Raw genomic sequence first — 24,467 nt, 5'->3', positions numbered from 1 at the left:
CTCACTGTCACACTGCACTAATGACCACCCGGGCTGCTCTGTGATAACTACATAAGAAGTGTTGTGTGTGGCCTCAGGGACATGCTCCCCAAGAACTTAAATCAGGGCAGTAAGAAGCAAAGTTTCCTTCAGAGACAGTCTGGCTCCCACATCAGCAAGACTGAGTCACAGCCTGATAGAAAGGTCTAAAGAAACAACGCATAGTTCAGGTGGGGAAGGGCCAATCACAGAAGAGTGGAGAAAGGTGACGTGTCAGACTGATATTGACAGTGCCTGGAAATACAGGGAGAGGTGGCCTTGGCCTAAGGGTTGGCATCATTTTCATTCACAGAACAAATTTATTTCATTTAATCTGTAGTCATTCATTTACTCATCAAATACATCTTTGCCAGACACTATTCTAGGGTCTCGGATTCACTGGTGAACAGAACAGATAAGTGTCCATTGCATTTGTCACAATTTGTAGCTTTATTTTTAGCTGTGCGGTTAGTTGGTTATGTCCTGTATTCATGGTTAGGCTTTAAGCTCTGTTCTGTTCATTGCTGTATCCCCAGTACCTGCCACGGGACCTGGTTCATAGAAGTATTTGATAAATATGTGTTGGTTGAATGCCATCCCTGTTGAGACAAAAGGTGCAAGAAATTGTATCAATAGATTATGAGGATTCCAGCCTCATTGGCAAGGCCATTCAGGTGTGAGAGGGATCATCCCCCTGTCATTACTGTGAGCTACTTCCTGCTGGAGAAGAGATTCTCCATTTAGCTCCCCATGTCAGGAATAGAATGTGGGCACACCATGTGAGTACTGCATTCTACTTATTGTAACATATCATGCATACTGGAGTGAACGAGAGGTATGTGTTACCTATATAATCATAAAAATGAATATCATGATGGAAGGAGACTAAATTTTGTGAGATGAATGCACAGTGCAATATACAGATGATGTATTATAATATTATACACTTGAAGTTATTAACCTTATTAACCAATGTCACCCCAGTAAATTTAATTTTTAAAAAATTAAAAATAAAATAAAAATAAAAATAAACACGATGTATACATCATCCAATTAAGAAATAAAATATTACCAATATGTTAGAACTACCCACCCCCATCCCCACCCCCAACACACACATACTAGAGCTAATCACCAGTACAGGTAAACAGGTCTTGATTTGTATACCATAACATTTACCCTTTTAAAGTTAACAACGCAGCGGGTTTTGGGTATTTACATGGTGTGCAACCATCACCATCATCTAATTGCAGAACATTTTTATAACCCCCGCCCCGCCAAGGAAACCCTATACTCATTAGCAGTCATTCCCTATTTTCCCCTCCCCATAATCCCTAGAAACCATTAATCTACTTTCTGCCTCTATAGATTTGCCCATTCTGGATGTTTCAGATAAATGGAATCATACAATAAATAATGTTTATGACTGCCTCCTTTCACTAAGCATAATGTTTTCAAGGCTCATCCATGTTGTAGTTCTTCATTTCTTTTTATGGCTGAATAATACTCAGATGAATGGATACCACATTTTTAAAAATCTACCCATCAGGTGATGATGGATATTTGTGTTGTTTCTACTTTATGTTATTATGAATAATGCTATGAACATTCAGCTACAAATTTTCGTGTGAACATGTTTTCAGTTCTCTTTGATATACACGTAGGACTGGAATTTCTGGGTCATATGGTAACTCTATGTTTAATCATTTGAGGAACTGCCAAATTGTCTTTCGAATTCTCTGCATCATTTTACCACCAATAATATATGTGTTTCAATTTCTCTACATCCTCTCTAATACTTGCTATTGTCTGTCTTTTCGAAATGATATTTTATTATGATTTTGATTTTCATTTCTCTAATGACTAATGAGGTCGAGCATCTTCTCAGGTACTTATTGGCCATTTGCGTATCTTCTTTGGAGACATGTCTATAAAAATCCTGTGCTCATTTTTTAACTGGGCAATATATTTTTAAAAAATAAAGTTATTTTTAAAGAATGAAGTTAAACTCCTGCCTCACACCACATGGAAACATTAACTCAAAATGGACCAGGGACCTAACTGTAAGAGCTAAAACTATAAAATTCTTAGAAAGAGTGTGTGTGGATCTTTATGACCTTGGATTAGAAAATGACATTTTAGGTATGGCACTAAAAGTACAGGTGACAAAAGAAAAAATAAACTGAACATAATCAAAATTAAAACTTTTTGTACCTCATAGGACACCATCAAGAAAGTAAAGTAAAAAGACAATCTACACACGGGAAAAAATTTTTGCAAACATAAAATGGTTTGTAACCTATGATATCCTTAAACACATTTTTTTTGTGTGTATTTATCAACTTTGTCATTTTCTTATTGACTCATATTTATATATTCTGGATGCTATTCAGTTCTATGTTAATTTTATGCTTCACAGTTTTCTTCTGCCCGTTTGTGGTTTGTCTTTTCAGTTTCAGTTTCTTTACTTTTCAATTCTCAATCTGTTTGATTCTGTTTCAAATCTGTTTATTTCTTGCTTATATTTACGATGTACTTTTTATTTCTTTAAATGTATTTCATTTAGTTTTTCTGTCTGCTAATTCCAGAAGATGAAGTCATCATGGATATGCTTTTGCTCTTAGGTGTTCCCATTGACCCTACTTTTTGGTGCCTTATTTCCTTGTGTTTGGTTTCATTTTCTTTTTACTGTGAGCAGCTCATTTTTCTTTGAAAGTTTCCTTTATTTATTTGTGGGAATTTTTCGAGGATGAGTTTAGGTTTAGCTCCTCCAGAGATTATGTGTATTTGCTTCTTCCAACATAGGACAACTTAAAATTAAATTCTTCATTTGAGATTTTTGGGTTACACTGATAGTATAAATTTGGACTACGAACTCACATAAAGATTGCTTATAGTTTTGAATTTTCGGAGTTACTCTTTTTCCTCTCCATTCACACACACACACACACACACACACACACACACACACACACACACAATCTAGAGGCTAGTTTTCCATGCTTTATCCTCTTCGCAGAGTTCACTCCTTATTTACTTAAAGTGAAAATGATGATTGTTAGGAATGCTCTAGTTTTATGCAAAGAGATCTCCTATTAGATTTTTCCACCTTGGGTGGCCCCTAGGCTTGGGTTGTGTTCCCTGATTCTGTAAAACCATAAAACAGAAGCTCAAGATCCCCCACATTTTGATAGAAACCTACAATTCAAAAAAGAGTGCCAATTTACATCACAAGGATTTCTGGTTTTACCTCATTTGTGATTTCTTATCTTTATGCCAGCCAGCATTGCAATTAAAAAATGGTTTTTTCTCCTCTATTCAGCATTGTCCAGGATTTCATTTGGTGGAGTCATTCATAGTATCTAATATTCCATCATACAGGAAAAAGAAGTCTCCATCACTTTGCAAAAGAGGAGACTAAGTTCTAGAGAGAAGAAGCCAGCTCCCAGCTACACAGACGCTGACACTATCATAGCAGTGAAATAAATCTACTGAGAATATTGCTCATAGAAGGATCTCTGGGGTCAGGGCTGACCTGGCAGGTTGTCCACCATGACTGCTGTGGGCAGCATAGACAGGAGAAGTCTCTTATTTATGGCGAAGGAGAGTCAAGCGTCCCCCCAGCACCATTCAATTGTTCCAAGCCTCCTCTTCCCCTCCCATACTTATGTCCCACTGTACATGCCATAACCTTCCACTTCACAAGAAGATGGCATGAAACACAAAGGGAAGACAAGGTCAGTCTTGCTGGAGGTGGAATCATGAGCTTCTTACCAATTATGGTCCACATCAGAAATGGTTCTTTGCCTTTTCTAGCATCCATGGGCATAGACTGGGTTTCAGCTGGCCTCTCTTGGCAACCTGCCTCACACTTAGCAACAGCTACCTGGCTAGCCTCTGGCCCTCTGGTAATCCCCTAGGTATTAACTTGGGTGCCTGGGATGGACATGCCAGCCTTGCGGAGTTAAGAGCTACCTTTGGCTCCTGAACACTTTACAGCATTTGCTTTCCAGTGTCTGCCCCAGGAAGAGCAAGTACAAGAAAACTGAGTACAGCTGAGCACTCAGACTCATTAATTACCCTCATTGTTTTGAAGGCTCATAACTTATTTACTGAATGCTTCCTTTCCATTAGGCCTGTGCTACACTCTTCCATGTGCTAATTCATCTAATTCTCAAGCCAATTCTGAAGATAAGAGAGGTTAAGTCCCTTAGGTGCCCTATTGATAAGAGGTACTGGGATTCAAACTAGTTCTATCTGATCCAAGAGACTATAATCCAACCCTCTCATGTACTTTATAACCTGAAGTGACCTTTTGAATAATCTAATACAATCTGTCCCTTTTGCAAAGGAGGAAACTGAGACTCAGAGAGGTAAAGGAATTGGCCGTGGTCACGTAACTTATCAATGACAGTGCAGAGCTTACATGATTTTCCTCTTGATGCCTCCAGTTGAAAACAGAACTTGGATGCTTTTGTTGATAATAGGGCAGGAGAGAGTCCTACCACACTGCCTCTGCAAAGCCCTGACCCAGCCAGACTCCAGATACACGGGATCAAGAGAGCCTAGGACCAGTGCTCCCCTTCACATCCGAACGCCCCCAGTTGGAGGAAGAAGCAAATTCCCCACCCAATTCTCCAGATCCTACCCCAGCTGCCAACCCAGCTGCCTGCCTGCCACCTACCCCCAGCGCTGTGGCCAGGCCAGCCTGGGAAGTATCGGATGCTGCTGGGTTTCCATCTCCCCAACCAGACTTGGAAGGCCCCCTCTCAGATCTTTGAACAACAAATGGGTTTGGAGAAAACTGTAAAGCTGGCTCTCTTTTCCGAATCTTGTGGAGTATCAAGTATGGAATAAAAAATAAAGCTACCAAGGCATAGCACAGTCTAATTTAAAGATGAGTGCTCCATCTGGGGAAAAGTCAAGCTGTCCAAATGAATGAAATGTGCCAACCTCAAAGACAGTCAAAGAGGCAAGCAACAGTTTTTTCTTATTACTGGGTTTTGTTGTTTGTGTTGCTATTATTTGATATTAGTAAGTTCAATACAGGACTGGAACTCTGTGGTGGGAATGCAAAAATACTGTTTTCCATCGTGATTGGTTGAATCCATGGATATGAAACCTACTGACAGTAATAGCCAGCTGTATTTATTGGAAAAAAAAAAAACCCCACTTATAAATGGACTCACGCAGTTCAAACACCTGTTGTTCAGTGTCATTTGTACTTTCCTCCTGGAAACAATCACCTGAAAAAGCTGGTCACCAGCCTAGAGGGGGGTGTAGCATGGACCAGAGGATGCATGTAGCATTTATATGGCCTGGGGGCGAATAAGGAGGGTCAGTTCAGGGAACAGCAGTGGTTCCATGGAGTAGGGGGTCTCATGAGACACAGAGTTTAAAAACATATCCTCAGGTAGAGAGGGAGGGAACCTCCCAGACCACTTCACCCAATGCTCTTATTAAGTGAATGAAGGCCCAGAGAAGGGAAGGGACCTGCCTAAGATCACACCACCAGTAAGTGGCACCTACATTTTAGGAACCAGAAAGCATGTCTTCATGCTTGGGGAGTCTTGACTTATTCAAAGTCTGTCAATTGTCAGCCAGGAACCCCAATGGGATATTCTCCAGTGTAGGGCACAGGCTGTCAACCTCAACTATCATGGGGGAGGGAACAGGAGATATTTCAATGGGCTGCTCCGAGGCATATTCCCATGGTCTTTCCAGCCCAAATCCTACGTCTGGGGGTTCTTCCCTGGGTTCATTCATGGCACTGACTTTTGGTGGTACAGCACCCACGTCATACCTGTCTTCTCCATCAGACTGTGAGCTTCTAAAGCCTGTCTTTATGGTTCCAGCATCATGCACATAGTAGGTACTCAATAAATGTTTGTTGAATGAATGAACAAATAAGCGTACATGAATGAACAAAGAGATGGACGAATACATTCTCAATGAACAAGATCTCAGTTGCGCGTCATATAAAATTTCAAGTATCCAGAAAAAAAGGCAGCTGGTTAAATCTGAGCTCACTGTTTACCAGCCATATGACCTATGTAAGTCACTCAGCCCATGCCTGGCACTTAGCAATGGCTATACTATTTGTCAGTCCCCATAAGAAATGATTAACTCACATGGCCTCATTCAAAACACAAAAATAACAAGTAAATTAAGCACTATTGTTTCTACTTACAGAAGCAGGAAAAATAGTGCAACAGGGTTAAGAAACAGTGACATAAGTTCTAAAATTAAGGTTCAATATTATGTGCAGCCTTGATATCTCGATATCTGGTAAAATTAAGAGGGCCCCAAATGGCCTAACAGGCAGTTCCCATCTCTAATCTGTTCTTGTGGTTAAGGTTCTCTAGCCGAACAACTCTTTTCAGATGGGCTAGGTGTAGTTCTTGCTTATACCTGAATAGCAGATTTCAGTTCTCTGCCAGCCTGCGGAATTATTCAAATAAGTCAATCACATCCTCCTACAGGAACCAAGAGGCACCACAGCTTCTTGATACTACAAAGTCTGCCTCCTATAACCCCCCGTTGTTCACCCTGTTCCCAAGTGAAACCCCTTGTGGCTCTGCGAGGTGTGTGGTGTCTCCCTCCCCAGGCTGAGTAATAAACTACTGTTTATCTCATCTGTCTAGTGTAGGGTGTTATGTGTTCAGTCATCCCCATAAACAGGGTGGTAATCTCTCCCTCAGCAATGGTATGAAGAGGAGGTGATCAAAACAGACTTGCTCAAGGTTACACAGCCAGGGAACCATGAATTTGGGCCTCGAACCCTAGCATCTGATGCCAAAGGCTACAGCCTTTACTTTTGTGCCAAATTGCTCACAGTAAGCATTCAATAGTCAATATCTTATTGGTCTGTAAGCATCATAAGGTTAAGGACAGGGTCTTGTTCAGAACTGCTTCTCTTGAATCTAGCATAGCACTAGAAATACCAAAGAACTCAATAAAATTTTAAGTGAATAAGTGAATGAATAAGCCTCACATTTTTTGAACATCAGTTTACTCATCTGAAAAATAGAATAAACTTCATTTACTTTGCTAGAGATAATTTATCAAAGTGGTTAAAATCATTAGCTTTGGAACCAGATGAACTGGGTTTAAATCCAGGTACCACTAATCATATAACTTTGGACAATCTCCTCAACACTCTGTGACTCAGTTTTGCCACTCTAAAATGAAAACAATAATAAGACCTACTTTGTCAGACTGTCGTAAAATCTAAATGAGTTTACATATATGAACATTCAATAATGTTAACTATTACTATTGGTTTGTGGGGTTATTGTGAAGAATGTGTTAGAACACATATGTAAAAGATTCTAGGGGAATTGTGGAATGGATGGTTTATTTTGGGTGACACCCCACCTGTATTACCAAGCCCCTGCTGATTGTCCGCTTAACAATCGTTCTGCTCCTTCCTTATTCCTTCCTAAAAGAATCTCAACTTTGTTGAAAAATTGACCTCTTCCCACACATGACTTAAGGAAAGATGGCCCCATTCCCAGTCAGGAAACGATCACGACTACTCCAGTTCATCGTGATAATTTAATCCCTTTGTCAGTGATTAGTATAGAAGAGGGCATGTAACCCAGTTCATCCCAGTGAGAAATGAAGAGAGGTGGCTTCTTGTTTTTCCTCTGGATGTTTCCATGGCTGGACAAGAGAATTGAAACTTCATCTTGTACCAGCCTGAGGACAATAAAAGGGAAGAGGCAAAGGAGAGCTAGAGTCATGATGTTCCTCCACCTCTAGACTTAAAATTTTGCGAGGAATAATAAATTCAGTCATTATTTAAGCCAATTTGGGTCCGGTTTTCTGGAGCTTGCGTTCAAAGCAGCACAACTGACGTAATTCTTTTGGTACTTGGCACTCTCATCTTCTTCCTATTACAATCGATTGTACTCAGTCAATTTTCCTCTCAATTTTTCATCATATTTGTGCATAGCTATTTTTTTTGTCAATACTTTTCTCTCTTTCTCAATGTTAAAGTTTGAAAGATAAGAAAAAGTGTCTGCTTTGCTTACTACGATATTTCCAGGGCCTAGATCAATGCCTGGAACATAGCAGACACTCAACAAATATTTGTTGAAGAAATAAACTAATTTCCTAGTCTTTGAGTTGTTATAAGACTGGATAAAATCACCATCCCGTAAGTACATGCTTTTGAGTAGGAAATTCTAGAAGGTTCACCGGGAAATTCTTGCTGAGTTTTATGAGATATTATGAAAGGTCATCTTGAGGAAATAACATTGTCATATTTTGTATTATATTTCCAATTTTGGCAAATTGAGTAATGTAGACAAATTTTCCCTCTGAAGAGAACTCGAAAAACTGGACAAGGTATTTTCCAAAATCAGTTTGGAAGTATGGAAAAGCTATCAAGGTAGTAAAAAATTACTGGACTAAGGTCTGAAAAAGGAAGGAAGCCTGGAGAAGGAAGGTTGGCATTTGGGGTAGCCTTTGGCCTGGAGGAATTTGCAAATCCAGAAGATGCAGCTGAGAAACTGGGAAACATTTTTGACAATGTTTGTGGATAGGGGAAAAGTTACAGTTCAGAGTCTATAAAAGTGGGGTTCATGGTAAACATCTAGCATTTTAAACCCTAAGAGCAGGGTGAACTGTCAGTAACTCAGCCCTCACATAAACTGCAATCTAGCACCTAGACATCTGAGTACTCAAGAAAGTCTCAATCCCCAAACGTTATTAACATTATTAACAGTGTTGAAGTGATCTGAATGGCTTCGGGGGCCTTGCAGAAGCAAATAATCCTCTATGGAAGATAAAATTCAAGCTCAACTTATTTTTACAAACATTTTTTAAGTACAGTGACCTATGCACAATCAAAGATAACCAGTCCCATGAGAAGAAAAGACATGTGTGAGGATCATGAAAAACAATATACAGTAGCAACAAACCATAACTCTAGTTGATCAGAACCAGACTGTAAAATAATGTTTCCTGTGTTTGAGGAGATAAAAGACAGGATTTAAAATTTTAACAGAGAACTGTAAAGAACCAAATATAAATTCTCAAAGTGAAAAATTACATAACCAAAATTAAGAACTTAAAGAATAGGTTTTGAGTCAGCGGGGGAAAGACTTAATAAATTGGAAGATAAGGCAGAAAAGTATATCCATAATGAACCATACGAAGAACAAATAATTGCAAAATGCAAAGAGAGGATAAGTGGCATGAAGAATACTGTCTTAGTCCATTCGGACTATAGTGTAGTATAACAAAAAAATGTCGTAGACTAGGTGACTTAAGCAACAAACATTTATTTCTCACAGTTCTGGAAGCGGAGGAATCAAGATCAAGGCACCAGCAGATTCGGTGTCTGGCAAGGGCCCGCTTTCTGGTTCAGAGATGACTGTCTTCTCACTATATCTCATGTGCAGAGGGAGTAGGAGAGCTCTCTGAAGTCTCTTTTATAGGGGCACTAATCTCATTCATGAAGGCTCCACAGTCATGACATAATCACCTCCTAAATGCCCTACCTCCTTAAAGATACTAGCACATTGGGGTGGTAGGATCTCAACATATGAATTTTAGGGGGACACAAAATTCAATCAATATCAGATACAGTGATAAATTCTAATAAATGTTTATTGGAGTCCCAGTGGTAGAGGAGAAATAAAATGGGTCAGACACAATGTTTGAAGAGGTAATGGCTAAAACTGATGAGGCTTAAATTCACAGGTAAAAAAAAGCAAAGCTAATCTCAGGAGGCTAAATAAAAATAAACCTACATCATAGCAAAACTTCTTACAGCAAAAATGAAAAAGAAAAATCTTAAATGCAGGTATAGGAAAATTAGACATTTACCTTCGAAGGAGCAATGATTAAACTGACAATTAACTTCTCATCAGAAACAACAAGAATCAGAAGAAAATGGAATGATAATTTTGATGTGATAAAAGAAAAATAATGTCCAGAGTAAATGTCCTTCAGGAATAAAAATAAAATAATATCATTTTTATGTAAACAAGAATTGAGAGAATTCGACACCAGAAAATCCAGTCCTAAAGTAAATACTGAATGGTGTTTTTCTGACAGAAGAAAAAACGATCTCCTATGGAAAGTCAAAAATGCAAGAAAAGCAACAGAAATGGTAAATATGTGGATAAATCTAAATATTGATTGGCTGTAAAAAAATATTGAAGTCTCACAGTGTTTAAAATATAGAGAGAAATAAAATAAAAACAACCGTATATAAATTAGTTGGGTAGTAACTGCAATGAAAATATTCTGAGGCCCCGTGTTTTCTGAGAGAAGATAAAAGCACTTCTTAATATATGGCTTTCATAAATCAAAGATACATGCTGGAAACTCTAGGGAATCATTAACGAATAGCAAATGACTTTATTACTTCCCACCTAACAGAGGGGGAACTAGAGTAATTACAAATCATCTATCCAAAAGAAAGCAAGAAAAAAGAGAGAAAAAAAAAACCATAAATCAGGCAGGACAAATAGGAACAAAATACTAAAATAATATGTTTAAATTCAAGCATAGCAACAATTAAAATGTAACTGGGCTAAGTGCTCCAATTTAAAAAAAGTTTAACAGATTAAATTTAAAAACAAATGCTGCTTATATGAGATAGATCTAAAACACAAAGATACAGAACGATTGAAAGCAAAAGAATGAAAAATGATATTTCATGCAAACACTAACCAAAAAAAAAAAGCTATTATAACTATGTTAATATTAGACAAAGTAGATTTAATGCAGAACACATTACTAAAGATAAAGACATTTTATAATAATGGGAGGTTCAAGTAATGAAGAATTTGTATACACCTGATGACTGAGCCTCAAAAATCTATGAAGAGAAAATCGACAGAACTACAAGGAGAGAGACAGGATTCTACAGTCTTTGCGGGAGATGATTTTTGTTTTTATTTTCGTGTAAGCAAATGTGCCAGATACCTTTCAAATACTTTATATGTGTTGGCTTTTTAATAGCGATAGTCACATGAGGTAAATATTCTCACTAGGTGAGAAGTCTGAAACACTTAAGCAACTTTCCCAAAGTCACAGAATTAAGTAAGTGTCCAGACTGAGAATTGAAACCAAGCATTCTAGCTCCAGAGTCTTACTGAAACTACTGTCAGACGTTAACACTACTCTTAGTAACTGACAAAACACAGGCAAATCTCAACGAGAGTAGGAAATTTTTGTTTTCTTTTGGTTTTGGTTTTGTTTTGTTCTGTCCTTTTTGTTTTTGTTTTGAGTAGGAGATTTAAACATAGTCATATGATTCTCCTTATAGTAGCTCTCCTCAGCCCAAGTTTTATGGCACGATTGCATTGAGGAGTAGATTGTTGGGAGGTTAAAACAAGATCACACTTTTATAAACTGAAAAAATGTACAAACACTTCTATTGTTTGACTCTTGATCTTCTACATTTATGGTTTATTTTTGTGGTCATTTTATACGTGTATAGTATCTGCTTTTACTGTAAGCCCTTCAGATACTTATTATTAAAAGGTATAAAAAATTAATAAAGCATTATTGTTGCATTACAATTTATACAGTTGGGTGTAAAAATGAGTAAATAGAATCTGAGTTGAACATACTAAAGGAGCACATGTTGATGATTCCTTGGCATTTTTCAGCCCACCTGGAATGTAATTTGGGCTCTGTGATATGAATTCGGGCAGGATAGTATGACCAGAGAGCTAGTGTGAGACCTTATGCAAGTCACTGATCTTCGGGCCTCCACATCCTTGTTTATCCAGTAATCATGCCCACTCTAAACTGTCCCACTGACCTCACAGGGCTTTAGGGAGGGATATAGGAGACATAATTGGGAAAACCCTTTGAATTATATACAGGGCTAAACAAATGTTAGGCATTGTTAAGATCTTAAAGGTGCAGATAGCTCGACTAGTCTGTTTTACACTATTTCATATGTTGTTAATAATAAAAGCTAACATTTATTAGAGCTTGCCAACCATTTATAGGCTGCATTTCATCTATTCCTCACAGCAACCCGAGAGGCAGAGTGGTTGAGGATGCTGCACCCAGATTGCCTGAGGCGATCTCCGGGCTCCACCACTTACCAGCTGAGTGTCTTGAGCAAGTTATGGGCGCCTTTGTGCCTCGATTTCCTCATCTTTAAAATGGGAATAATCATAATACTAACTGCATAGAGCCATAGTGATCATTCGATGAGTTAATACATACCAAATGCTTGGAACTATGTATGGCACTTGGTGAGTAGTCAATAAGAGCTTGTTTTATCATTTTCATTTTACAGGTGATGAAATGTTTGTTAGCGCCAAGTCGCCCAGCTGATAAGAGGCCAGGCTGTGGTTTTAACCCAGGTATCTCTGAGCCCAGAGCCCACGTGTCTGCTACCCTTCCTACCCTCATATTCCCACAAGCAACTTCGGGAGCCACCAGTCATTTGCACAGCCTGTTTGGAAGCTCTGCAAAGACCATGGAAGCTGCCGTCTCTATTTCCCTTGCAATAATCCTCCACATGGTGCTTAATTGTTGGCCTTCACTGAGGGAGAAATTCTTAAGAAGGCTTAAGCTCAGCACTCACACCTACATTTTTCTCACTAATGCTAGGAGAGAAAAAATGCTCACAAAAGCATTTGTTACATATTAACTAAAACATCTACCCTCACCATATCTCTCCCGCTATCCCAAACCAACATCACTTGGCCTCTGCCCCCAGCTGAAAATTGCTTGAGAGATGTTTATTTCTGGGACGTGCTTGAGGATGAGCAGCCACAGCTGGGGCAATATGGGGACTACCTCCCTCAGCAACACAGGAGGTCAGTCCTCTTTGCAGAAATAAGTGGAGACAAGCAGATTCGCCAAGCAAGCACCCACTGGGTGCTGCCCCCACATAGCAGGCATTTGATCATGAAAACAAGGCCAGTCCCTCAAGTCTGTGGCAGAAGGAGTGGCAGAGGGAGGTAGCCATCCTATTAAAATTCTAGACACTGGGATTAGCAAGGCAAGCTGGAGGCAGAGATTAGATAGTAGGTTTCGTCATTGGTCATATTGTCACGAATGTTTTTATGGTTTGTCTTGGGCTGGGCTCCCCATCCCTCCTCTTTGACTTCCAAAGTCAGTTATGCAACTTGTGATTCTCAAAAATTTCTGCATGTTCTTCCAGGCTGAGGCCATCAGCCCAGGAAGCTAGGACTGGCTCTCAGTGAAATGGAGAAACAGGACACGCTCATTTTCAACACCCTGTAACTGCCATTCTGAGAGTCTGTTGTCTCCTCTGGGGCCCTCCAGCTGCATGAGGGCTTGTGTTCCTAGCTCACAGTCTCTGAAAAATCGTACCTCTTTCTCTTCTCTATTAAAGCTCCTATTCTGTGGAGAGACCTTGGAGAAGAAAGTGATATGGTAAAAAGTTCATGCTATGGGTGAATGGCTGATATCACCTAAAAGGTTAATCTACTCCCCAAGGGGAGTTTTTCTTTTTCAAAGAGTGTACCTTGAGCCAGAAACTAAAACAGCAAAATTTCTGGCACCTATAGACATATCAGGTGCTTGGACAGATGTGAGAACGTCTGGAGGCAGTATAATTAGAGTGTTGGGAGGCAGCATCTGTGTTCCATCCACATCCTCTGGGTTCAAATCCTGACTCGGACACTTTCCAGCTATGAAACTTGGGGCTAGCTGCTTCACCTGTCTGAACCATCTGCCTATGTTGGGTTCTCCTGGAATCAGATCCTGATACAAGGATTTAAATGCAAGTATTTTGATTGGGAGCAGGCATGATCCCAGGAGGCACTATCAAAGGAATGGGGAAGTAAGACAAGGAAGGAAAGGAAACGGCAGTGAGCAGGTGGCCATTCGGGGGAACTGGGGCTCAATTACAATGAGCTCTCTTGGGAGATGTAAATCGTACCTCGGAGTTGTCCCTCCGGAGGGATGTCTTAGTCTGTTCCTGCTGCTATAACAAAAATACTACAGACCTACCGGGTGGTTTATAAACAACAGAAACGTATTTCTCACAGTTCTGGCATCTGGGACATCCAAGATCAAGGCGCCAGCAGCTTCAGTGTCTGGCGAGAGCCCCCTCTCCGGTCCACAGATGGCTCCTTTTAGCCGTGTCTTCATACGATGGAAAGGGCAAGGGATCTCTCTGGGGCTACTTTTATAAGAATATAATCTCATTTATGAAGGTTCTGCTCTCATGACCTGATTACCTCCCAAAGGCCTCACTTCCTAATACTATCACCTCAGGGGTTAAGATTTGACATGTGAATTTGGCGCGAGGACATAAATATCCAGTCCATAGTAACGGGTGTAGGAGCTGGGGTATGGGCAGGCAGCAGGGTGAGGGGGCGTACAGGGCTCCATGGTGAGCAGAGGAAGCAGCACCCGCCAAGGCCAAGGCGGGAAAAAGACGACGGCTTAAGCAGTGCACGTGGAAGCACACGATGTCTTGGGGGGACCCATGGGGGCATCTGAAAGATGATCCATGAGGAATTGGCACCTCCTCCACAGACCTTCCCTGAACTGCTCAAAGGGCCACAGGCTTCTGTCCTCCGGACTAGTTTGAAGACATACCTCTTCTCCCTCTCCCATCTCACGCAAAAACCACTGAAGCCTTCTCTTTATCTATCAAATGAAGGCCGATTAAAAATCCCCCATAATGTGACCCAAAATTATTTTTCTACCCTTATCTTGTAACCACTCCTACTCCTCCCGCCCCGCAAAAAAAAAAAAAAAAAAAAAAAATAAAGAAAGAAAGAAAGAAAGAAAGAAAGAAAGAAAAAAAGAAATCTGCTGGGATTTACCTCCTTGGAATTTGATCTACCCCTGGGATAGAGAAAAAGCTGGAAAATGTAAATGCTTAATCTGGGCCTTTTTATAGCCAAGGAGCATCCTTGTGGGGTTCTTTCTGTGCCTGGCTTTTGAGACAGGGATGCAATGACTCAGAGCACTTAGGCTTCCTCTGAAAGTGGAAGAAAGAGCCATGAGGAACCAACATTACTCTGAGAAATAATGGAAAATGCTACCTTTACAATGCACAGAGTCATCCGCATGTTTGAGGTTTACCTGAAGGAATGCTTCTCTCCCGTAACAGGAATTTGGGTTGTGCTGGATGGGTTTCCTCTATTCTTACGCTTCTGCCACCTCTGACTGCCTGCCACTCCCAGGGATGGCCTGAACTCTTGCTCTCTTGCACATACCTGTGCATGTTCACAGCTTCCTCTACTTAGAATGCCTTTGCTCACTTTCCCTCCGAAAAACTGCTACTTCCAAGGCCCAACTCAGACGTTACCTCCTTCCTTGACACGGTTCTGGCACTTGATCACATTTCTATTACAGCATTTATCATAGTCCTGTCTACCAATCAGCGCTGCAAAGCAATGAAGCCAAGGGGTTAGGAGCTTGGAATACGGGATCAGACAAGACCAGGTTGAAATCCTAGATCTGCCTTTTACAAGTTCTGAGATCTTGCCTCTCTGAACCTCATTTTTTTCCTCTGTAAAATGCAAATAATAATGATACTACTTCCTGAGGTTGCCATGAGGATTAAAGGAAATGAAATAAGGAAAATGTGCAGCACAGTAAGTGATTGGTGAGAGAGTGCTGTTGTTTTGATTATTGTTGTGCATACTTGCCTCCTCTCCTAGATTAGGAGCTTCATGGGGAGGCATGACCTGCATCTGGTTTGCTACTCCATCCCAGCATGGTACTCAGTAATACACTTATTGAATGGCTCAGCATCATGTCCCTTAAACCTGCCTGTGCTCACTGTGGGAATCCCTTTTTCTGCCCTACATCTTAGTTTAATGTCATGACTCTGCTTCCTGAGAGCCCACCATGAGCCCGTCCAGACCCCTAACTCTCATGGATCCTCTCTGACAAGGCAGTCCAGCCAGGGCCAGGATGAGAGCTCTGGGTGACCACCTGGGCTGTGCTGATGACTAAAGAAGATGACACAGGACTGGCATTTAGTCCATGTTAAGTGTTCAGTCGAAGCAGCTTTTCTTCATACTGCGATGGTTGTTTCTGATGTGGTTGTTCCAATCTGGTCCAATGTCAAGGGTTTAGCTCATCCAAGCTTCATCAGATATGGCGTCTCTACTAGGATGTTGACTGCAGTGCTAGACTTTTAAGGGAATTTGTGTTCTCTCATAGCCTTTGACATACTTTTTCTTCAAAGAATATTTCCGTATCCATGCTGTGTGTCTGTTTGTGCTGTAGCCATACTCCTTCCCTTTGAATTCTTTATTGAGAATGCTGTACATATTTGTGGTTTAAGAAATGGAGATCAGAAAATAACTTTCTGGAACTGGTGCAGGTTGTATACATGGCTTGATCCTAGTAAAAACCCCGGTCACTGACTATCAGCAACAGGATTGAGATCAGGGCTCAGGCACAGGATTTGGAAGAAGGTAACACCAATCTGGCTTCAGCATTTTAGATTAGACTTTCTATTTCAGGTAGACCATGACTGGGGCAAACATAAGCTACAGGTGTAAATGCATTTATTCAAAGCTAATGTCCTTCACTCTGTTGTGGGGGATGAGACCAGGCATGACAAACATAAACCAAGGGAAGCCCTCTAAGCCCCTTCTGCATGACAAATGCAATCATCTCCCCATCATCCACATTACTGGCCCAGAACAGTGGCTCAGGTCACTCACACAGCAGGTAACAAGAAATCTTGTAGCCTTCTTCTCTATTTTTTCTTTTTTACTTTTTTTTTTTTGGCTTTGGAATTTATTATGTTATTTTTGGCAGAAGATGTGCTTTCCTAGTAACTGTAAGTTTGCTTAAGTTTATCTAAAAAAAAAAAAAAGTTTGCATTTCCTGAGCACAAGTCAATGGACAAGGCTCAGGGAGGAGGCCAGATCTGTGAAGGGGTTTCCGGGGGCAGAGAGGAGCCAGGAACCAAGGTGCACTTCAAGGTGGACCCTGCCTACCCCCCACCCCAATGCTGACATGGAGAGTGGCTGGCTGTATTAGAAGCACCTGGGAACAGAGAAGAAAAGGTAGAAAGAACCAGAGAGTGGGAAAGGAATAGAGGATGGAGAAGGGAAGAATATTGAAGAAGAAAGTGAGGCAGAGATAGGGGAGAAGGGGGCCAATCCATCCTATTTGGCCAGGGATTGTTCCAGTTTTGACAATGAAAGTCCAGCAACCCAAGAGACCCCTCAGTCCTGGGCAAACCAGGACAGTTGATCACCCTAGGTCACAGAGGTGAAAATCCAGAGAAAGGGTGGAAAGAGAGAAGCACCCTCCAAAATGGAAGTAGATTGGGCTGCCCCAAGTATATTTCTGGAAGAAGAGTGTGTTAGTTCTAGAAGAACGAGGCTTCTGTCATCAGCACCCAGAAACGGCTGGGCTTCTTTGGAGACAATGGTTTCTCACCTGAGTTTCCCTTCCAGAAAAGCCAGGTAGGTACTTCCCAGAGGAAGGTGCTCAGACCCAAGGCTTGAGAACCACAGGACTGGCCCATAGGATTCTCTGCGTTCACCATGCTCATACAGTCTTGGCCTGAAATACCTGCTTCCCTCATCCAACTGTGATGAGGTGATGAGTTCTGAACCTGCTGTTAGAACACTGCATTGCCATGTAGGTGTGATGGGATCTTGGGTGAAACCTTTGCTGCTTGGCACTTAGATTTCCCATTAGCAACTATGGATTTTGTCTGTCCAGTACATTTTGTTATCCCTCTTTTTCTGTTTCTTTGAAGGAACTTGTCTCCTATAATACGTAGTCTTGGTGGGGCTGTCAGTCATAACGCCCTTCTCTTCCCAACTCCTCATGGCTGGGCGTGTGTCCCAGACTGGGCCAATTATAGTACCATATTCTCTAGACATTGACTGGCTCAGGGGTGGACATGAACCAAAACTCTGGACTTTTCTGCTGGATCCAGGAGGGAAGGCTATCTTCTTTTAGAATCTATAAAGGGTAAGCTTGGGACTGCTGGCTACATCTTTCTAGCAGGTGGAGAAACCCTGATGCAGGAAAGGAGAGCAGAATAAAACTAAGAGAAAACAGAGAAAAAAGACAAGAGTCTCATTTGAGGCTCTTGATCCAGCCATACCTACAGTAACTCACCTTTGCTTTTCCTAGTTACACGAGCTTGTACATTCCCTTCTGATTTAGTCAGTTTGTGTCGAGTTTCTGTTACTTGCAATTGAAAGAATCCTCACCAATACAATCTCTTTATCTATAAAAATGAATACGATTCCTTTCAGGACTCTTGTGAGTATTAAGTAAGATCGGAGATGTGAAAGGGATTTCAATATTAGCAAAATTTCACCTATAGCCCTCACACATTGCTGGTGGGAATGTAAAATGGGACAGCCACTGCGGAAACAGTCTGGTAGTTCCTCAAATAATTATAGAGTTACCATATGCCCCAGAAATTCCACTCTTAAGTATAGACCCAAGAGAATTGAAAACATGTTCACATAAAAACGTGTACACGAATGTTTATAGCAGCATTATTCATAATAGCCAAAAAGTAAGAAGAACCCAACATCCTTCACCTGATGAGTAGAGAAACAAAATATTGTATATACATATGATGGAGTATTATTTGACAATAAAAATAAATGAAATACTGATAGATGTTATAATAAGATGGACCTTGAAAACAATGTGCTAAGTGAGAGAAGCCAGACACAAAAGGCCACATACTCTATGATTTCATTTACATGAAATGTCCAGAATAGACAAATCCATAGAGACACAAAGTAGATTAGTGGTTGCTAGGGACTGGGGTGAGGGAATGGGGAATGGCTGCTCATGGTTACAGAGTTTCTTTTGCTGTTGATAAAAATGTTCCAAAATTAGTAACAATAGTTGCACAACCTTGTGAATACACTGAAAGTTGCTGAATTGCCTGGCAAATTTTATGGCATGTGAATTACATCTCAATAAAAAATAAATAAATACTCTATGTACATGTAAAGGATTATAATTATATTACTGCTTAACTCAACCCCCAGCTTTCATAAAGCCTTTCTCTGAGCTTCTCCAGACTGAATATAGATCATGCATTTGTCGCCCATAGGCTGTCTTGTTTGATTTAAATAGTGTTTAAAAATTACTAAATACTAAATGATTTAAATGAATGATAAATAATAAATAAAGACAAAGCCAATAAATATGAGGCTATGTCTCATCTTCCTAGCTCCATTACTAGTTCCTTGAGCATAGGCACAGTAGGCACTCAAATATTGGTTGAAAGAATAAGTGAGGGCATGCCTCTCCACTCTCTCCACCCACCCGGGTTATACAAAGACACACATACTGGATTCAGGACCCCCCATGCCCTGATGAGGACAATGGGAATTAATCAATGGTAGACTTACTCAAGGACCAGTGGCAGCACACTCACTGTAGAGAGCCCTTACTGCAAGCAGTGTGCAGTCTCAGAGCACTGTCTTCAGCCCACCCACACAGCAGAGTGCCTGTGGTCTCCAACAAGACTCCCTTATCTTCTGGGATTTTGCATTCTTCACAGGTGCTGTAGGCAACTCCCAGGTACCTGCAGTTCGGGAACCACTTGGGAAGGCATGAATATGCAAAACAGGGAAGTGGTTTGCATTCCACTGGACAGCTGTATCAGGATGCTCTAGTTCAAAGCATCCTGACTCAAACCCACTTAAACAATAAAAGGGACTCAATGGCTGCATGATTAAAAAGCTCTCAGGGGAGCAGGCTCAAGGGGTGGCTTGATTTAGGGGCTCAAAGAGACATTCCTGGAACTTGGTTTCTCCATCCTGTCATTTAGCATCTGCCTTATCCCAAGGCCAGACCTCCCTTCCCACCCAGACCCTTATCAATTTCCAGGTCTTTGTCCCATCCTGGGAGGGAATGTAGGAAAAGGGAAGGTGACAACATTAATTCGTTAATTCATTCTAGGAGCTCTTTTAGAAGAATAAGAAAGCTTCTCAGAAAACCTTTTTTACTTTGTCATATTGCTCTTTCTTAAACTATGGCCAGGGGATGGCAATACACTGATTCATTTCAGCCTAAACCACATGCGCCCCCTCCCCCCCACACACACACACCGGGGATGGAATCAGCTTCCCCCAAAGTCTGTGGCTGGTAAGGAGAGGTGAGGATACCAAAATAAACAAGGGTAGCTACCAAGAAAAGAGTGATATTTGGATGGCAGACACAATGCCCACTACTATATTTATGCGAACCTGGGCTTTCTCAAAACCCACCTCACCCTCCAGGACCTGGCCTGTCACTTCTAGCAAGCCCTTCCAATCCCTTCCAGACATAAAACTCCACCCTCTGTGCACCCTCACACCCCTGTGTTCACCCAGCCACCCATCTGTCCACCCACCTACCCATCTACTGTGTTCCTAGTGGTGGGGGCTGAGTGCTTAGTTGTGAACCAAACATTTCTACCCTAATGATGTTTTCAGTCTGGACAAGGAGAGAAAAGCGAATCAAATGATTATACCAATTGTTATGCAGTTTCTCTGCTAAGTACAATGGAGAAAAATGAGAAGAGAGGAAAGGAAGAGAGGGAGAATTAATGACATGTATCTGGGGATGGGACCTGGTAAGGATAGGAAGAAAGGGGGGAGGAAAGGCTATCCTGAAACAGTGATGAGGGGCCTTGCTGGAACTTTCACCACACTTGCCACCCTCCCCTCTGCCTCTGCTTTCCCCCCTGCTGGAAAGGCCAGCCTCCACCCATGGGTTGTGGTCCAGGGCCTGATTTAAAGCTTGTGCAACAACTGTGCGTTGAATTTAATTGTCAGTGGTCAGAAGAGCTGGGAAGGAAGGTGGCTGGGTTCCAAAGCAGAGTTTCACTGTTATGGTAAAAGTGGGCACAGTCCTCCTGGAGGCTTTGGAAAGCCTCAGGTGCAAGGGGTGGGGAGAGTGGATGTGGAGGGGATCTGCATTTCTTCCAGGGTCAGAAGTAGTACTGTGCTTTTATGTTCGTCCCAAGCTCCAGGGTGCAGGGAGGCAAGGGGATGTCTCAGAATAGACTTTTGAGGGACATCCACTCCCTTTGGCTAAGAGAGACCTGAGTCACCACCGCCCGTGTCCTTGGGTCACCTTAGGTACCCCTCTCAGCTTTGTGAAGCTCTTTCCTCTGGGAAGTGGGAATATAAACCACTTTTCCTGAACAGACTCTGAATTGGGTAGTGGTGGTATAGAGGAAGGTGCTACACTGGCGAGGTGGTTCCGAGGAGCGGTTCTCTGGGGTTTTCTCCTAAGGCAGAGGTGCGGTAGAGAGATCTGGAGACGGCGTCAAAGTGGCAGCATCCTGCCTGCCCAGGTGGCAGCATACTGTCTGCCCAGGTGGCAGAGGGGCCGAGACTGGACCTGGACCGGAGCCAGAGACGAGTGGAGTCGCGCGCCCCTCCCTGCCGCTCGAGCCCTCCCACTTCCTCTGAACCAGCCGGCTGTCAGGGAGCCGCGCGCGCGGCGCGCAGTGCAGGCTCAGGCGCCGCGCCCAGGAGGCTGCCGCTCTGGCTCGCCGCCCCCCGCCGCCGCTCCACACCGGGCACCCGCAGCCGCGCCACGGGCCATGGACCTGCACAGGGGACTCCTGATGGCCTGGGCGCTCAGCCTATGGCCAGGTACGTGCTCCTCTTGCTTCCCCTTGCCTCCGGGAACCCTCCCTGGTCCTCCGGGGCCTCTGATCCAGCTGCCAGGAGCGGGACGCGCGCGGTGCGCCTCCCAGGGTCCTATCTTAGCTACTCTTTGGGGACGTGGGTCCCCCAGGAACTGGCTACAATCTAGCGGCCCCGCCAAGTTCCGCAAAAGTGGGAGGCGCGTGGAATCGACTTGGAGCGGGGAGTTTGGTGTGTTTTGGGAAGAGTTGAAGAGGCTCGAGTTGAAAAGCGCTGCGGGCTGGCCCCACCGGACTCCCCACTGGACTCGTTGGACTCCAAGGGCCACGCCGGGGTTTCCGCGTCACCACCAGGGGCACTCGGGCGTCTCAGGAGCGCCGAGGGCTCGGGCTGGGAAGGGGATGGGGCGCGCGGAGCGAGCTCTGCCTCGCTGCCCTAATGCGCGGCGCGGAGGGCGCATCCTGCAGTGTGGAGAGCCGGGCACGGAGGCCCTGGAGGGCTGGGGAGACCTGGGAGCCGAGAGCAGCCCAGAGTCCGTCCCGCCGCGAACCAAGCGAACCCTAGCGCGCCAGCCCCAAGGCGGTGGTGAGCAGTCGCCAGCCAGGCCAAAGGCAGCGGGGCGCAACTCCGCGGTCCAGCGCTCACGCAAGCGTTACCTGACACTCGGGGTAGGGACGGAGCATTGACCCCCACCCTGCGCTCGTTATTATACAATTATTCAATAATCCGGGGAAGCCGCGGTCGCCGAAACCCGCGCCGCCGCCTAATGCACTCCAGGTGTCGGGGCGCTGCGAGGACCTCGGGCCGGCGGGGCGCGCGGCTGGGAGCGAGAGGCCAGCCCTGGGCTCTGCATTGGGGCACCCGGCCCGGGCTTCCCCACGCCGCGCACCCCAGCCGGACCCGCCACGCGGGGGCGGCGGCCAGCAACGCTGTTGAATCCACCGCAAAAGCTTTCAGGGCCCCTCTACCGCGCGGAAACCAGAACCCGCCGCCTCCGGGACTGGCCGCCGGGCCTTGCCTCGCCTGGCCTCCCCTTACGCGTGTACTCCAGACCGGGGCTGCGGCCAGTACTGGAGTCAGATGCGGTGGCAATGGGAGAGGCGCCCTCAGAGGGGCACAGGTGGAGACCACCCCCAGCCCACGCTCGTTCACCCCAGTTCCGGAGTACCACGGAAACAAGTGCACCCTCCTATCAGTCTGTCTATAATGATGCTTCAGGGGTGATCTGTAGTTGAAAGGGCCTCTGACTGGTGGAGTTCAATTTAGGTACTAACGTCATAGTTGAAAACAAACATTGATGCATTAAGTTGCGGTGGTGGGGTGCAGCGGGTAGGTGGAGAAAGCGAGGGAAGAGCTGTGACTGGGCCAGCACACATCTAGAAACCGACTTCAGGAGGAGGTAAAGTGCACTCTGGGTCGCTCAGATGGGAGGAGAAACAACTCTAGGAACTGTCTTCACATCACTAAGAGATCCAGCCACAGGAAAAGAGAGTGCACTCCAGATAGGTGGAACCACACCCCCAAATCCCCAGATCTTAGGATGGAGGGGCTGCAGACAGTCCGGACCTCAGGAAGCTAAGAGTAAAGTCTTGGAAATCAGACCTGGCTTCCAGTTCTGGTTCTGCTGCCCACTAGCTGTACAACCTTGGGTAGGTTATACAATCTCTCCAATAGGTTTGGAGATAGAAATTCTGAGTTAATAACACTGTGGGGATGATTGAGTCACTGTAAGAAAAAAAAAGTCCTTAATCCAAGGTTTGGTGCACAGTAGGACTGTGGCAATGGTTGAGTTGTTGTTACTTATGCAGAGGCAGAGGCGGGTTGGGGAATGGGGCAAAGGATGAGGACAGGATTTGTGACTCAGAGCTCCCTTTATACGGAGGAAACCACTCCTGGTCAGTTTGGATTCTTGAAATATGGGATTCATTAAACATATCAATCAATGTTGGAACGACATCTGCTTGCAAGGAGCTGGGGCTGGGGCCCAATCATGTGTGCAATCTGGGCCCTTCCTAGAGCTGAGGACAAGGCAAGACCAGGGAAAGCTAAGTAAAGACACTAGGGAGTGGACAGCGTAGAGAAGATAAGGGCTGCCGTTCAAACAAGAGAAGTTCAGTTCCACTTGATTAAGCAAGGGAGGCTTCCTGGAGGAGGAAACACCATTTGAACAGTGCCTTGAATGAGTGTGTGGAGTGTGGACAGGCCGTAAAGTGGGACTAGTCATATGTTAAAGTGTGTTTCTGGGACTAGTTCAAGAACAAAAAGGTGAATATTTTAAAACCACAGAGATGACTGTGGTCAGTCTGTACTCTGAAGATTGGAAGAATCTCAGGGGTCATTCGGTCCATTCCCCTGGCTCCAGCACAGGGTTGATGTTGATTTCTCATCACATGGACTCAATGTCAGGATTATTAGGAAGCTTTCCTACTGGTGATGACATAGTTTGGCTGGGCAGGGAACCTGTCACAGACCAGCTTGGGAGTGAGTCCCCACTGAGGCCATTCAGGGCCTCAGTCTTTCCAGGGCTCCTGCTGCAGGCTGGGCAGAGTGATAGGGTGGACAAAACGATCAAGAAAGCCAGAACAAAGAAAAAGAAGACAAGTCCAAAGACTTTTCCAGCTGACATTCAGAGAGAGCAGATCTATTGACCAGGACTTTAATACCATAGCACATCTGTAAGAGGTGATGAGGTGATGATTCTTTAAAAACCTAGTCTTTATTCAGTACCTTTTATCTGCCAGGCCCCATAAAAACAGATGGAGAAATCAGACACAGCGTGGGGTCAAAGGCCCTGAGGTCTCACTGCCTGGGATGGGTCTGGGTTTTGCCAGTTAAAAGTCTGTGCCCTTGGCAAGTTACTAAATGGCTCTGTGCCTCAGTTTCTTC

At 43.5% G+C, this 24,467-nt stretch overlaps 1 protein-coding gene across 1 annotated transcript in view; it reads left to right on the top strand.

Annotated features, from left to right (window-relative positions):
• The first annotated feature begins 21,411 nt into the window (after nucleotides 1-21,411).
• ITGA11 (integrin subunit alpha 11) overlaps nucleotides 21,412-24,467 on the top strand; it is a 111,035-nt gene continuing 107,979 nt past the window's right edge. The window contains exon 1 of the mRNA XM_016140970.2: nucleotides 21,412-21,587. Coding sequence (XP_015996456.2) covers nucleotides 21,536-21,587 — 52 coding nt within the window. The 5' untranslated portion in view covers nucleotides 21,412-21,535. The remainder of the gene's footprint in view (nucleotides 21,588-24,467) is intronic.

Source organism: Rousettus aegyptiacus, unplaced genomic scaffold, assembly GCF_014176215.1.
Source record: "Rousettus aegyptiacus isolate mRouAeg1 unplaced genomic scaffold, mRouAeg1.p scaffold_m13_p_3, whole genome shotgun sequence".
NCBI lineage: Eukaryota > Metazoa > Chordata > Mammalia > Chiroptera > Pteropodidae > Rousettus > Rousettus aegyptiacus.
The sequence above is the reverse complement of the archived record's forward strand: the minus strand, read 5'-3'. Positions and strand labels throughout refer to the sequence as shown.